At 40.7% G+C, this 16,822-nt stretch overlaps 1 protein-coding gene across 1 annotated transcript in view; it reads right to left on the bottom strand.

Annotated features, from left to right (window-relative positions):
• arfgef2 (ADP-ribosylation factor guanine nucleotide-exchange factor 2 (brefeldin A-inhibited)) overlaps window positions 1-16,494 on the bottom strand; it is a 29,625-nt gene extending 13,131 nt beyond the window's left edge. The window contains exons 1-19 of the mRNA XM_007578042.2: window positions 16,127-16,494; window positions 10,997-11,027; window positions 10,597-10,720; window positions 8,986-9,132; window positions 7,781-7,960; window positions 6,642-6,930; window positions 6,441-6,563; window positions 5,879-6,003; window positions 5,473-5,606; window positions 4,156-4,390; window positions 3,969-4,068; window positions 3,644-3,783; window positions 2,802-2,910; window positions 2,533-2,719; window positions 2,075-2,186; window positions 1,784-1,989; window positions 1,580-1,664; window positions 1,237-1,408; window positions 913-1,064 (exon numbers count right to left, since the gene is read on the bottom strand). Coding sequence (XP_007578104.1) covers window positions 913-1,064; window positions 1,237-1,408; window positions 1,580-1,664; window positions 1,784-1,989; window positions 2,075-2,186; window positions 2,533-2,719; window positions 2,802-2,910; window positions 3,644-3,783; window positions 3,969-4,068; window positions 4,156-4,390; window positions 5,473-5,606; window positions 5,879-6,003; window positions 6,441-6,563; window positions 6,642-6,930; window positions 7,781-7,960; window positions 8,986-9,132; window positions 10,597-10,720; window positions 10,997-11,027; window positions 16,127-16,301 — 2,826 coding nt within the window. The 5' untranslated portion in view covers window positions 16,302-16,494. The remainder of the gene's footprint in view (window positions 1-912; window positions 1,065-1,236; window positions 1,409-1,579; window positions 1,665-1,783; window positions 1,990-2,074; window positions 2,187-2,532; window positions 2,720-2,801; window positions 2,911-3,643; window positions 3,784-3,968; window positions 4,069-4,155; window positions 4,391-5,472; window positions 5,607-5,878; window positions 6,004-6,440; window positions 6,564-6,641; window positions 6,931-7,780; window positions 7,961-8,985; window positions 9,133-10,596; window positions 10,721-10,996; window positions 11,028-16,126) is intronic.
• Between the last annotated feature and the right edge of the window lie 328 nt (window positions 16,495-16,822).

The following is a 16,822-nucleotide window of genomic DNA, read 5'->3' as shown; positions in this document are numbered from 1 at the left end:
CTGGGATACACACATCAGAGGTGGAGTCACTTTATTTAGCAGGAAATGCAGAATACGGCCTTCCTTTAACGACCCAATGCATTTTCACAACAGAGTATTAGGTTGAGACTAAATTATTTTCATTTTAATTACAAGAATAAAGTGATAATATTAGAGTAAAGACACAAAATTACCATAGGAAAGTTGTAAAATTACAATAAAAATGTTGCTTTAATGAGATCAAAGCTTCCATAGAGTCATCAAGATCTGATGTGAGAAGTTTGTTTAGTCCGTGATTCTTTCTTCAATCGTTTCAAAGTTCTGCTGATGATAATTTGATACTGATGTGTTAAAACACTTTACAAGCATGTTCTATTTGTAAAGTTGACACCCAAATATAACTTTACAAAATGCCCAACATTCTTCATTTTACTTTATTATTATTTTTCCAGTAGGAGTTTTTAATTACTACTTAGTTTTCGTATTATGACTTTTCTATTAACAGTATGAGTTTATTCTCATATTAGTTCAACTATAAAGTCCTATGACTTTTTCTCATATTAAGAGGACTTTGTGATGCAACGACAATTTTCATAATATTATGACTTTTTGTTGTGTAGCTTTATGACAAAAGCAGATATAACTTACAACAGTAAGTGATTTTTTTTCACCTACTTACTATTATTATTCTCCTACTAATGAACCATTTAATGGAGTCACAACTTTATTTGAACTGAACTGCTCAATAAATGATATTGATTTTAGGCCATATTATCCAGCCCTATCTGTGAATATTTATGCAAAGCACTGAACTTCTGATTCAACTTCTGTAGTTTCTGACTAACTCAAAAAAAATATATAATCTTTTTTTTTCCTGCCTCATTTTGATATTTTATTTTGCACTACAGATGGAAATGTGAGGATAACTGTTACCTTGAACATGGGTCTGACGTGCTCCAGGTGTTTGGCGCTGAAGAACGGAGCCTGAGCGTGGCTGACGGCCTCCATTAGCGCTTTAGCTGTCTTGGCCATCTGCTCCATCTCCATATTGTAGAGCAGGCGGCGCTGCTTCTCACTGGCCACACCTGGAGGAGGAGCAGCATCAATACAAAAGCTTAGGGTCAACAGTCCAAATGCTGAGACTGGAATACAATTAAGTCTAATGTGTCCATTAACTCTCTTTGGTAAGAAATATCCAACAATGGTCTTCAAACAAACTCGTAAATGCGAGCAAAGAACCCGGAGTGAAGTACTCACTCTGCTTGGTTGACTTTGGAGTGATTGAAAACTCTTTGCTTTCCTTCATGGCAATTTTCTTGCCAGCGATCTCATCGTATATGGAGGAGAGGTAGTCCTCAGGGAGGTCCTTGCTGTCGTTAATGCCCCGGTTCATCTTGATGTACTGCTCCTTTGTCATTTTGTTCTTCACCTAGAGACATAAAGACCAGGCTGACTTGGTGGTTTAAGTCAAAAGTTTTCAGAGGCCATGTCCATTATCTCATTGATCCAAAGTGTCCCAAAGGAGGCCAAAAGGCCTAGTTACCCCCCTTTGGATGATTTTTGTGAGCTGGCGGGAAGAGTAGCGCCCACTAGTTCCTACCTGAGGACTGTGCAGGTCTGTGGTCAGCATGATGATGGAATACGCCAGCACATATGCAGTGTCTGCACTGGCAAACATGGTTTGTCTGAAGAAGACAACAGAGTTCATTGTAAAGTTAGAGCATCAAAATCAAACCCGTAAAGCTCTAAAAGTCATTTCAGATGAGCCCAACTGAACTCTCCAACCGTCACAGGCTAACCGTACCCTTGGTTACATTCGAGGTACCGCGCAGCAAACTTCTCCATGAGCCTATCGATCTTCTGGGCCTCCCCTGGCAGCCGGAAGCCTTCCAAGAACGTTCTCAGAGCCGAAACAAAGTCCCAGCCGCAGAAGTCCAGCTGGTCCACGTAGCAGTACATCACCTCTTTATTGAACTTTGTGTTCTCGCCAAGAAACTCCCCCACCTGCGTCTGTTGACGGACACACAGAGAGTAGTTTAGCTAGCATAGACGAGGAATCCGTCAGGGCAGAAGTTAAGGTTGGTGAAGCCCTGACCGTGTCCAGCCGGTCCTCCTGGTGGAGAAACTGGGCAATTTCCTCTACAGTGGAGCTGAGCATGCCTTGGTCCTGCAGGTACTGGATGCCACGCTTGGGTTTCTTGTTGAACCTGTAAAGGGAACAGATCTGATTGGTCCCCATAACACCAGGAGGTCTAGATGCAGTCAGAGCCTTGCAGAAACATTTCTACCCCTTAGACCCCTTCACATTGTCAAGTTTCAACTATTGGTATTTTCTGCAATAAAGAAACACAAAGAAGAGAAAAAGTTTGGCATGTATTTGTATTCGATCCCTTTACTCTGATACATTTAATAAAATTAGAGCTGCACTGATTGCAGTAATCTAGCCGATCACCAGTCTTCAAAAAGCTCGATTCTGATTTTGACCGATATTAGGGATGCACCAATGTGAAAGCTCCTAAAGCTCATTTCCAATCGTGCAGAAAAAGTGCTCACAGTTCGATGCCGTGCTCAATGATGTCCTTCTGCTGCTTGATCACCTCGTACTGCTCTGGGTGGTCTGCCTGCGATATAGTGATGCTGGAGTAGTTGGAGTCCAGCGAGCTGACACTGTCCCGGCGTCCTGCCGTCTGCTCAGGGAGCTTCAGCTCTCCTCCTTCTGAGTCGGGTGGATGCTCCTGACCTGAACACAAAACACGCCAGACGTCACCGCGCATCCAGACGCCCTGTGCAGCATACCAACCGTGGATTTACCCTGCACTCACCCAGGTTAGCTTGAAGGTTGGGATTCACGTACATATCTTTGCTCCATTCCACCATGCATTTGAGGATGGACACCAGGCACTCCAAGCCCTTCTTACGTAAACTCAGCTCCTGAAGGAAACCCGAGGAGGCAAGTCAGCCGCACGCTTCAATTACGATTTAAATTTCCAAATAACTATGTGCGCTGAAGAAATAGTAAATGGTAAAAAAAATAAATAAAAATTGGGGTACACTGATTGCAGTTTTCTGGCCGATCACTGATATTTAAAGGGGCAGTATTATGCATTTTCCAGGCACAGAGTGCCATTTTGTAGTACAATCAATTAACTGTTACCTTCAGAAACATGACTTTGAAGTTTAACACCTTGAAATGGGGTCACTGTCTCTTTAACTCCTGCTCTTTCTGAAACTCAGCCTTCACAACATGGCCTCTCTGTTAACCTTTTAGCATCGTTTTTACCAGCGTTACACTGAGAAGTAGCTCCTATAACGACCTCAGCAGATGCGCAGTTCCACCAGGTATTTGCTAATTGCTGCTGGCTAGTCTGAAGGAGCTGAGTGACGGAGTGGGCGGGGAGGCAGAAGCTTGGAAACTGCAGCTCAGAGAAGGAGTTCCATCCTCAAAGGCAGCACAGCTGACTGGTTGCCATGGAGATTAAAGGATTTCTCAACACTCCATGTATGTTTTTGATGAGAGAATAACATTATAACATGATGTAAAGTTCAAAAAAGTCAATTTTACATAATATCACCACCTTAAAAAGCTGATTTATCGGTGCACCCCTGAAAAAAAAAAAAGGCAGCTGATGTTCAGAACAACCGATCACAGTGAGAGGAATCCCACCTGCAGAGGAGTCATGCCGAGTTCCTGCCCACTCCGGCCCTGAGCGATCTTAGACAGGTCATTGACAAGACGTTCAAAGATGTTGGCGGCATTTAAATCACAGTCGTAGTTTACATAGATGTCGACCACACACTGGGCATCTGGGGGAGCAAACGGGAAAGCTTTTAACACAGTTCACCTGGGATAATTTGAGATGGTTTCCAGAGTGTTTTGCAAATTTAATAAAAATAGTAAACCTAGAAATCACATTTACATAAGTAGAATCCAACTAGACAGAGATGGGGAAGCAGTTCATGAGATGAAGGCATTTTTTTGTATCTATTACCGGCACAGATGCGTGTCAGGGTCTGGATAACCATCCACTTGTGTTCAAAGGAACTGGTTGTCGTCTCCAGGATGGTCAGGAAGATTTCCCGAAAAAACACCTGATGTGGACAAGGTGAAAGCTCATCATCATCTACTGAGATTAAGCAGCATAACCAGAGCAGCAGGCTCAATCTGCACCTTCCTACCTCAATCTGCATCTTCAGGTGAACCTTGAAGTGTGACAGTAAAGTTAGGAAGATGGCTAATGAGAGCTCGAACACCTCTGGCACAGAGGAGACGCCGTTTTTGGACAAGGCCACGCACAGATACTGTTTGATGGCGTTCACGAACATCTCGTGGGTGCGGAACACTGGCCCGGCGCCCTGCAGCACAGACAGCAGCAGCTGCAGGGACACGATCTTAGAGCGCAACTCATGGGACCTGCAGACGAGAGCAGTAAACTTCAATTTATTCATCTAACAAATGGCAACAAGCTAATGAAATGTTCTGGTTTGCTAGTAATTCAGTGAGATGTCTAATGAGCTACAGGCAGTTTGCTTTGTGACGTACTTCCTGTACTCATTTCATTTCAATCTGACCTATTTACACCGTCTGGCCTGAAGTCTAGTGTTACAGTAACCGGAACCACACCTGCAAGGCAGGAGGCCAAATCAACCTTTGGTAAACAAAGAGGCAGAGTGGAGGATTGTTTCAGCTGAAGATGGAGGGAAAATCTTCTGCAACTCAATTGAACTTTTACATATTTTTCCATCTTGCAAACAACATTTTATGTGTTTTGCTGAGATTTAAACAAAGTAGTGCACGGTTGTGAAGTTGAAAGAAAACAAGGTGTTTATCAAGAGCCGCGTTTCCATCAACGTTTTTTTTTTTTGTTTTTTTTTTTTGCATTTTGAAGGTTGATGGAAACGGCAAAATTCAAAATAATTTTCCTGAACTTCACAATAAACGTCTTTACGCTCGCTTGAGGTGGTTTGTGGGCAAACCTCCAGCAAAGAGGGGAGAACTTTCAGCCAGAAGAACTCCAGGCTGGGATTTGTGCTCCATGATTCTTAGCAACCTCTACTTCCTGTTTGTCACAGTCGGCTATAACATCAACATCTGACAAAATCACACTCGAACTCTGGTTGATTCGCTTCGTAGTAGTAGATGGAAACACGTCTAATTCTCGTTTTCATTTTTTTTTTTTTTTTTGCTTTTTTTTTTTTTTTTTTGCTTAAAATGCTGCTTAAAAAGTGCCACCTTTTAGATTGCTTCTTGACAAAAGATAAATTCAAACCATTTATTTTAATTCCACTTCAAAATGAACCACTTTGTGTTGCTTTTTTACATAAGATCTCAAATCATTTGTGTTTGGGTGAATCATGTTAAAATTTTGCAGGGCACTGTAAAGCATCAGTATAAAAACACAGTGCACATTTTTTTCTCAACATAAAAACCATCTAAGCATCAACATGAAAGGAGAATAAAGAAATGTGAATCCAGAAAGAAAACAAAATACATACTTGGGGTCAGGAGGACCGTCAGCCAGAGGTTTCATGGAGAGTTTGCACAGAGAGCGGAACACCAGAAAAGCATCTTTCTGCAGGATATGAGAGAACCGCGCTGCGTTGTTGGGTCCATGCAAAGCGTCCGCATCCTGAGACAGAACAACAGCATGTGCTTCATTTTACAGAACTAATTCTGATAATGCAATTTATTCCTGCTACCTGAGACACAAAACTACTGATCTGTCACCAAAACTTCAGTTTAAAGACTTTTTGAGAACACTGGCAAAAGATTGGTACAACTATATCAGATTAAGTCTCATTTAATGCAGAAAGCTATAAACTTTCACATATTTAGCAGTGAAACTTTCCAACTTAAGGCTAAATGAATATTTATGAATGAAAAAAAAAAGGGTTACCCCACCAGAATGTCAGCGGAGGAAACAGAGGTGCGATCCTCGATGATACCGTTCATCTGCTGGGCCTCTGTACTGGCTCTGAACGCCACCTCCGTCTGCTCAGGGGCAGACTGAACTGGGGGCTCACCCTCTGAAACACAGACCCCCGCAGACATACTTACACTGCAAAAACACCAAACCTGATCAAGTATTTAGTCTAGTTTCTAGTGCAAATATTTTAGTACACTTGAAATAAGACAAAAAGGCATATTAATGTAAATTCACCTGCTTTGATTTGGTAAAGAACGCTTAATGCTGGAACTCAAGTTTTTAAATATCCAAAATAAAAACACAACTAAACTACTAAAAAGAAATAAAACAAAAATAAATATCCCACTTACAACCAAAACCACAAATAAAACAGATTATGATGTCTATGAACAAAATTGCCCTTAAAAAAATATTAACCATCAGAATGAAAATTATTGAGCTCATTTTAATTTATCATGCGATTAATTGAATAACTGCTTATTGCAATAGGCTTCATCCAGCACATCAAATAGAAATGGTAAAAACCAAAAAACGAACCTGTTCCAGTGTGAGTCTGCCCAGGCTCTCCGTCTGCTGCCACAGACTCTGCTGGGTTGGAGTTGTTCCCTTCCTGAGCTGCTACAGGATGTTTCTCAACACCTTCATCTTCAAACACTGAATCTGATATTAATAAAGAAACAAACTCCATGATCCAATCTACACTTTCAACCTTTTTTTTTAATCTCGTACGTGACGAACCTCTAGATGGCGTGACCTGCTCTGAACCTCCGTCTTCATCTTCTCCGTTGACAGAGGGCCCGTCTGTGTCCGGGTCAGCTGCTGGGGGAGGGGGTGTGGTGGAGCAGGTGGTGTCGGCGTTGGTGCTGAGGTCTGGGGTACGGATTCCTGGGGAGGGGGAGTTCTGAGGCTCGGGGGTTGAGGTCCGGTCAGAGCGAGGGGAGCCGGACCTCCTACCGCCTGGAACCGGGGAAGGGTTCTGATGGGGCAGCCGCAGCCGCTCCTTCTCCTGTTCCTGAGCCTCCAGGGCCTGAGGGCACCACCAGGGGGAGAATGACAGGTGTTTGAAACAGAGAAATGAAAAGATAATAATAATTATAGAAACAGAAGTGGAGCTTTTTTTTAGCTGGCTGACTTGTTTTCCCCTCACTTACAGGAAGGAAATTTGCCTTTTAGGAACAAATTATGATTGCAAAAAGCAAAGATTCCCAGCAACCCTTAATTTAGTATATGTTTATGTTCTAAATTATTATGTCATCGTGTTTGCAGAATAGGCAATATTTGTTTTATTTTCCGGGTTTTTTTTTGTTTTTTTAAGTGTTTAGGTTACACTTCTACATTAAATTTAATTCAGGGACTTTAGCATATTAATTTTAATTAATTAAGTAGATAGATTTTAACACCTAAAAAATTTTAATACAATTACTTGCGGGTTTTTTTGTTTTTAATGTGGCGGGAACCTGTGTACTCACATATTTCTGGTACGCCTGTAACTCTGACACACAAGTGAAAACGTACACAGTCTACTTTTCCAAAGAAGTTCCATAAATGATCAGGTGTTTCTGAAACACTGGAAGCTGAACTTACTTTGCAGCATCTGATGGCTTCAGAACTTAAGTAAAATATTATAAACCATTAATATCTCTGTTGTGGAGCTCATGTGATATTTATCTATTTATTTGTTTGTGATTTGAAAATGTTGCTTACTTTGTTGTGTTGAATCTGTAATTTGATTAGCTACAGACCCTGCAATTAGCGCTATAATTAACATGCGCATGACTGACAGTGCTAAGACCCTCCTGGCTCTGATTGGTTGGTTCTGACCGGAAGTGGTGTATTTGGCAGTAGGACCTCGGGGAGGAGTAACATGTTGTACTAACGGCCTGGTTCTCCATGCGTGTGAAGATGACGTTGAGCATCTGAGTGAGAGTGGCCTTGGCTGTGGTCTGGTTGATGAGGTTGCGGCTGGCCAGGTAAATGTTGTAGCAGGTCCTGACGGTCAGCAGCACCGTGCCCTCATGGATCTCTATGTGCGGGGAAGTCACTGCTGTCAGTAGGGCCTGGATGAACACAACAGGAAGTGAGAACTTCATCACACAGGATGCCTCTGCACCTGCTGAGTCACCACTGCGCTTCCCTTTATCTGTGACTTATTAGAGCCTCTGCTAGAGTTTCAAACTGGTTGCTACAGTGTTCAACTCTTAAAGCAGAAACAAAACAAGTTTTTTTTTACTCTTTGTATAAAACAGAAAGACTGCAGCAACACTTCAGCTTAAAAACATACTGATTACGAGTCTATAAATCTTGTGTCAACAGTTCTAAGTCTGGGTTTACTGCATGACTGACACAATCCCGTTCTAATCAGGATCTGTTTAAGGATCCTGCAGAAGTAAAAGAATGATAAGATACATGTTACATCTTCAAAGCTAAATCATGCTGCTAAATATGGATCAGCAGCACTACAATCAGACTAAGATGACTTTAGTCAAGGAGTTTGAATCACCTGACCAATAGGACTGTCACAATTCATTTTGTGAATGTTAAATTGTCCTAGAAGTAAAAAAAAACAACACTCCAATAAAAAACAAAGTGGAAATCGAAGTCTTTGTAAACGAAAGTGCTCTTCAAAGAAGGAGCTAGTTGAGTCCAATGCATCCAGTCTTTAGTGAAAAGACAGCAAGAAGAAAAAAACTAAAGTCATGCAAAAGGAAATCATTGAGCTTGTTTTAATTTATCATGTGATTTACTGAAACAGTTTTACCAGCCAATATAAATAAAAAATTTTTTTTTTAAAAACTCTTCTAAAATGTTTCCACGCAGAACATACCGCATGAGGGTTACTTTCTGTGCCAACGTGAAGTGAACACATCTCTATATCTCGACTTTAAAAAAAGATAAACAATGAGCACAACAGCTAGCATATCATCACCTTCCTAAAATAACAGCCCAAGGTCAAAAACATTTCAGTGAAAAAATATCACCACATCTTTCTGTCCAAAAGATGTTTTATGCATTAAGAGAAAAAATAATAATAAAAAAATCACTTTTGGCACTTCAGCCATTATGCAATATGTTGGGAGCGTACCTTGATGATCTGTAGCTGGACTCCCTCATCAGTCTGTGGGCCCTGGAAGCAGTTGCAGATGGTTTCCACCAGGCGGTCGATCAGCCTCTTGCCCGGCACTTTATTGTCTGGGGCATTCCCGGTGATGTGACCGTATGCAATCAGTTTCTACAGGGGAGACAGAAGCAAAAAGGACATCTGAGCCGGTGATACTTCAGGAGATTTATGTTCAATGCATAACAATACATCAAATATAAGGTTAAATGAGGTTAGATGGTTAGATGATAACATTAAATGAGGCCACCTGGCAGCAACCCTAAACCATTTTAAACTAAAGCCATCCTGAGCTAATCCCTCCTCAACCATGTAGACATGATCAGATTAGAGATGCAGAGATCAGATGTCAATATTGGTATCGATCCCAATATTAAAAAAATAAATAAATAAAATTCTAGCTTGGATATTTTAAGATAATGTGCCCGATCCATAAGGGCAGATCTATTCAGTCTAATTCTTTGCTTGGTGGTCTGAGCAACATCATGATTTATTAGTTATTTTACATCATATTTTGAATTCCTAATTGCACTTTCTGATCTATTTGAAATAAGGTTTATTGAAGTTTATTTTTACACGTTTGACCAACGTAGTCAACCTATTTGTGTCAGTTTCAGTTTCTTTATTATTTATTTTTACATTGGCTGTTCTACTCCTAATTGTACTGACTGAGCAAGTTAAAGTTGTGTTGTTTTTACATGTTTGAGCGAGCTTGAGAAGCTATTGGTGTATTTAAGTGTGCTGTACTGGTGCAGAGTTACCAAATAAATTAGTAATTCAGTACATTTATGTCTGTGTTTCTAAAAAAATAAAACGCTTTAAGTCAGTTTAGCAGTATCGGCCGATACCAAACCTCAGATATTGGTATCAGAAGTGGAAAAAGTGGATCAGTGTATCCCTATCAAAACCCCGCAAAAGCAAATAACAGTGGAGGAACTCTGTATTGGTTTGGTTGTCGACTGAGGAAAAGACTTGAACTTGAAATCATTTTTATCAATGCATCACCTATTTCACCAGTGAAGTCGCCTGTGACTACTTCGTTCTGTGTGTTAGGGGTGTAATGAGGCAGAATGACTCCACCGCCCTCACTGTATTGGCATATTCAAAAAGCACATGTTTTGTGAAAGAAGCTACTGTCATCTTGTGGGAGCATCAATGTATTACAACATTGTAAAAGAAGGATTTTCACATCAACCACATAGCTGAAACTGCAACGAAAACATTGAAGTTTTTATATTTAAAATATTACCAAATATAAATGCATTCCTCATCCTTTTACCACAACACTAACTCAAAAGAAGTACAAACTGGATGATAGAACAAGCAACTGTGCCTAACAGGATCATTATTGAATGAAGTCATGAGATCAGACGAGATTCAGAGCCTAGGAAAAAATGTGGAGTCTTTGTTTTAAGTGCACACCAAGCATGTGTAACAGGTGGAGCAAGATTTCACCAACACACCACCCTGCAACATACGGACAGGTAACTGAAAAACACCAGCTGTGGAGAGGAGACTAAAAGAGCTTGGATTTTAATGGCCAAACAGGTGTATATGTGTGTGGTAGTAAAAACAAACCTGCAAACAGTCCAAAGAAGTGCTAACTATCCGGGGGGACTTTGACTGGCAGGCCAGCTCGAAGGGCAGCACATATTTATCAGCTTCGATGTAGTTTGCTTTGGGTGGGACCACCGTGCCATCCCTGGAAGACAGACAGCTTAAAAAACAAAAACAAAACAAAGAACCACATTCTGCATTTTAACATTTTTAAAACAAATACAGTGTCAGATAATATGATTCACTGTTGCTCTGACACTGCAGAATTCCAGATAACTGAGATTTAAGCTTTAAACTTTATAAACACAAGGGCCTGAGGGCCGCCTGAAGAGCTGCTGATGCACTACAGCTGCAGCCGCTACTGATTCAAACTGGATTATAATAGTCCTTGGCTCCTCCGCATGCAAGTAGGAATACTTACTTTTGCTTTTCCAGTTCTTCCTTGATTTCATCTAAGACAGGGGAGACAAGAGAGGTCAAATAAGAACATGTATCCAAGGGCTAAAGGGTGAACAGAACATTTCTTTGGCAGACATATTTTAACCTGGCACACAATCCTGTTACAGAGCAGGGTTTAACCTGAGACTGGGTCTGGTTTCAACACTCAGCATTTTACAATACTCAATATTTTACTGAACTTTCATCCCTCATGTCATTTCCCCTGCTACTCTTAACTATTCTGACTAATAGCTTCAGATAGGGCTTCACAGTAACGTGTCAAATCAAATGTATTAGAATCCGATAAGGAAGACAGCTGACTTAACTCTAATTCCCTCAGAGGAACTCAGTATTTGCAACATACACAGAAAATGTCCCAATTATAGTTACATTATGATTTCATTACTAGAGATCATAGGAAAGTATGCGCTATACGTAAAGTTTTAATTAGTCCAGGTTCTAAACATAAAATTTAAAAGTCGATCTGCACCAATAAATTGTCCTCAATTTCCTTAATTTTGAGTGATCAGCGATTGGCCATTACTTATACGCAAGACCGATGTCTCATGTGTAGGTAATCTTATCTACTGATCTTATCTGCTTCAATGAATGTCTAAACATCAGCCACTGTCCTGTCTTGCTCTGCTGAGAGAGCGGGCTGACTGACAGACCTGCCCTTCAGGTAAAATCTACATATGCTAGATTAAATAGTCCTGTCATGACAATATTTAAAACCTAGGATTAACATACGCTATACTGCCAAAAGTATCGTGCAAGTATTCCAAATTACTGGAATCGGGAGTTCCAATCACTTCCAACGCCAGAGGTGTATAAAATCAAGCACTTAGGCATGCAGACTGTTTTTACAAACATTTGTGAAAGAATTCCATTCCAGTGAGACTGCAGTGAATTCCAGCATGGAACTGTGACAGGATGCCACTTGTGCAACAAATCCAGTCGTGAAATTTCCTCACTCCTAAATATTCCATAGTCAACTGTATTATACGAAAATGGAAGTGTTTGGGAACAACAGTAACTCAGCCCCGAAGTGGTAGGCCATGTAACCTGACTGAGTGGGGTCAGCGGATGCTGAAGCGCATAGTGCGAAGAGGTCACCAACTTTCTGCAGAGTCAATCACTACAGACGTCCAAGCTTCATGTGGCCTGCAGATTAGCTTAAGAACAGTGCACAGAGAGCTTCATGGAATGGGTTTCCATGGTCGAGCAGCTGGGTCCAAACCATACATCACAAAGTGCAATGCAAAGCGTCTGATACAGTGATGTAAAGCACGCCGTCACTGGACTCTAGAGCAGTGGAGGCGCGTTCTCTCCACTGAAGGCGCCTCAGTGGAGAGAAGAAGAGTGATTTGTCACTCTTCTCTGGAGTGACGAATTATGCTTCTCCATCTGGCAATTTGATGGATGAGTCTTGGTTTGGCGGTTGCAAGGAGAACGATATTTGTTTGATTGCAATATACCAAGTGCAAAGTTTGGTGGAGGGGGGATCATGGTATGGGGTTGTTTTTCAGGAGCTGGGCTTGCCCCCTTAGTTCCAGCGAAAAGAACTCAGTGCTTTTTTGTGGACGATTCCATGCTTCCAACTTTGTGGGAACAGTTTGGAGCTGATCCCTTCCTCTTCCAACATGCGCAAGGTCCATACAGACATGGACGGCAGAGTCTGGTGTGGATGAACTTGACTTGAGGTCAGGACTTGGGCCTGCGCAGAGTCCTATCACTTATAAAAAGCTATAGTTATAAAGCTCATATGTGAGGTGAGCGAATACTTTTGGCAATGTAGTGTATTTAAGGCCAACTTATCTTTTTTTCCCCCCCTTATTATTCTTTACAAATTCAAGACATTTTAGGCCAAACTTACTTACGGTTGTGTAATTAAGACTTTTTAAGGCCTTAATTCTAGAAGCATCAATTTAAGACTAAGGATGCAGGCATCATGTTAAGACAGGAAAAAATAAGAGGTAGCTTTTAGCACAACATAGCACAGAGGTGTCAAAGTATCAATCACTAAATGATTTGCACAAATGTGATTTAAACTATACCAATTCCATCTAGATATTTTTTAAAGTACAATAGGAGGACCTTTTACTTTCCTTGTAGGTAAAAGTAGAATTATGTTTTTTTGTTAATAAAACTGAATGAAGTGAGTGGTTGCCATATGTTATTAAAAAGCCTAAACCATTATTTTATGCTATGATGCCTTATTATTGAGATCTATGAATGCAGAGACTAAATTAGACAAAACCATCTAGCACCAAAATACAGAATGCAAGATGACATGGTGTGTAAAATCTGCAAGGTCATGGAGGAAATGAAATAAGTAAGAACTTCTCTACAGCTAAAGGCTGAACAAAAGATAGAACTTTTTTATATACGTTTATAACCAGAATGAAACTGCTAGGGTTCACCGCTAAATTTAGATGACAACGGGCAAATGAAGACATTCACAATTGTAATTATAAAATACAGCAGCAGCAGTAGTATAGTTTGTGTTTTTAAACTTAGGTTAGTCAAAATTATACATACAGGCTCATTTGTACACATAGTCACTCCTGTTAATAATTGACTAAATGTCCATTGTCAAGTTGTACTTTGACCACATCCTTATTGTCGCCATCAAGAAGCTACTGGAATATATTTGGCAGCGTGTGTGGCCATTCCATCATCTTTCAGAAGATGGAAAATTTGCTATAATGTTCAGGAACTGCCAAATGTCACCCCATGAACATGATCAGTGAAATTTGCAGCTGCTCATGCATATGGACAAGACAAAGACGGCTTTTCCAGTCAGACAACATTTGAGCTTTTTGACCACAATGACCAAAGTATGTTGAGAGCGGGAGGGCTTTGTTTGTCTGCTAGTTGTATGGGGAATTGCAAAAAGTGCATAGAGTAATGAAGTCAAACACTCAACTTCTTCTCAAAGCAGTAGTTAGATGGTTGAAACTTGGACAGAGTTCCTCATATCCTCATCTTTCCAAACTTACAGCCACACAAAGATTTAAAGTGGAGCGGCAAAAGCAAACGAGGTGGATTAGCAATGTTTGCCAGCTGATTGTGTCATCCAGGATGTGTTATTGTGGAATATCCTCTCTGCTGCCTGGGGATTGAGCTGTTAGCATGTCGTCACACTATCATAAAGCAACAGTCTTCAGTCAGAGGCCTCTTCAGATTTATTGCAAGACTGACTGCTACCTGAGATCCTTCCTGCCAACAAGGACTCTTCGAAGATACTTGGATGATATGAGCTACAACATTTAACTTCCCTTCGAGATAAAATATTTTTGAAATAGCTCTAAAATAATCCCAGAAACACTCAACTGCTGGTTTATGCAATAGACAGAAGTTAGTTAAGTAAGTAATCTTTTGGGATATCTTTGACCCCGGAGATGTTGCAAATTCATGGATTATGCACGAAAGTAACGCCTGTATAAAAAAAACAGACCAATTAAAGTGTTCTGCTAACAGCAGTAAAACATCCAGCAGAATCTTGTTAATGGATAAAAAAAGCATTTGATCAAAGTCCATCTTCCTAGGAAACATTTGCCTAAATATTAGGAGTGTACAGTTATATTCAAGTCTGCATGTATTATTTAAGAAGATCTACAAAACAATGAAACTTGTGCACTCGATCCCTGCTATTACAAATCAATACAGTACATTTGTTTAATGTTGTTTAACTGTTCTACCATGGAAAAAGAAATGCATAATTAAAAGTCTAAATTGAATGTCTATAAACCACTGAGTAGCACATTTTTTTATATAAACAGCTGCAAATTAAAAAGACAGGTGTTATTTCTGTTGGAGATTGAGAAAAAAACAACAACCACAACTTAGGAATCATGCTTTTGCTGTTCCAAGATCCACACCATCTGATTCATATTAACCAATAAACAATGTGATAAACTCACTGTCATTTCTCATAGTGGGTTACACATTTATGTTAAATGTCACACTCATATAGATCCTGTGGAGGCTTAAAGCCTTTAAAACAGCACTATCTGGGTATGACGCTTAAAATAAATGGTTACAATAGATAAAATGTCCACAGGAAAGCTTGGAGAAATTAGGTGAATAACTTCAATGTTTCACTTCAAACTGGTCTTTCAGGTGACCAAGCAAGTCATCAAATCCTATGAATACTCCTGAGTGTAAACAAATACTAGACTGAAGGAGAAAGCATTAACGCACATGCATAGCTAGCTCTCATCAGACCTGATAGGGAGGTCATTTCAGACCAAACACAGGCGGTTTGAGCTAATAAACACCAAAGACACCGTGAGCTCAGCAGCCTGACGTATGTAACACTATCTGTGAATGTGTTCAATGGAAAAGCAGGCCGGGTAGAGTATCCGGGAGTTGGATAGCTCCTGTGTGTGTGTGTGTGTGTGTGTGTGTGTGTGTGTGTGTGCACAGCAGGACTGGACTGTCTGGCTGGGTGACAGTGCTACGTACAACGCACCCATTGGTCTGTTTGGCTAAACTAGCCACAGCGAGCTAACGACAGCTACATTTCAAACCGATGATAATAGTCATAGTTTAGCACACGGAGGAGAGCCAATATCAAACTGTGAGAGTGGTGGCAACACATAGCGACACACCACTGCCTTTAATCATTAGCTGACAGCTGAGCGTGAAGGAAAGGCCATCAAAGTGCACGAAGCTGAAGTTAGCTTCCGATATGACGGTTGATTAAAGGGCTATTTCGTAATTTTTGGTATCTGAATAAATTATGCGCGTTGTATTTTTTTATGCATTACAAACTGTGCTTAATATTAATAAATAAATTAAAGCTTGGTTGAGTGACACCGTAATTGCATTTGTGTAAATTTAAAGAGTTTTTCAATTATTTTGGGGGGAGAGGTGTGGGGGGTGTCTATGATCAAGTCCAGATGGAAAAACACATCTTAACAGACTCGTTAAAGCCTAAATACTCGTTAAGCCTAAATACATTTGTTTGAAATCACAATGTTTGATGTGGGAACAGAACATGGCTAATTCAATATACCCCCAACAACAAGCTAGACACAACGAAATACATGAAATGTGACCCATAAAACGGTGTGTCGGAACCAGAAACCTAACATAAAGCACCTACCGAGCGCCACCTGACAGGCTTTGCGCAGCTGGCTGTGTTGGCTCCTCTTCAATTCCTTATCCGACAGGATTTTCTCCAGCGCCCTGGACAGAAACATGCTCTTGGTTTTACTGTTTTCCGACTGCGAGTGCTGCCGTTGCTGCTCCCGTGGCGGCCGCTGTCGCTGCTCCTGCATCTCTCGGTCGAGTAACCGTTCCTCTCCTCAGGCCGTCATGTTCGGCCTGGCCCCCGCGAAGAAAGCAGGTAACGAGGGAAGCTAGCAAAAGCCAGGCTATCGGTGTCTGTCCAGTAGGGGTTCTATCTCAGCTCCAGCGCCGCCATGCTGGCTACACGTCACGTCATGTGATGGTGATGCTCAGCTACTAGTGTGTGTCGCTCGAAACCGAGCCGGTACCTTGGGTTCTTTTAGTTTACCCTAAACAGTAACAACTATGTCCTGTTTGTGCCAGCGGACGTCATTCTGGCAAAATGTTTATTTTATTACTTTTCTTTTAAACATTAGGCTAGAAAATAAAAAAGTTTATACATTACTATAATTATTCTTTGCATGGTTGTATACAAACAAACTCATTAAATACAAGAACTTGGCTTAGCTATTAATTGAAAGAACTGGAGCTAAGTAATGAACTTTAGGAACTTGGGACTCGCTTGCTTGCGCTGAACATGATCCGAATCCAGGAAAACATCCGGAATTTC

This window comes from Poecilia formosa, unplaced genomic scaffold (genome assembly GCF_000485575.1).
Source record: "Poecilia formosa unplaced genomic scaffold, Poecilia_formosa-5.1.2 Scaffold465, whole genome shotgun sequence".
In the NCBI taxonomy this organism is placed as follows: domain Eukaryota; kingdom Metazoa; phylum Chordata; class Actinopteri; order Cyprinodontiformes; family Poeciliidae; genus Poecilia; species Poecilia formosa.
This window is presented reverse-complemented; position numbering and strand designations above follow the sequence as displayed.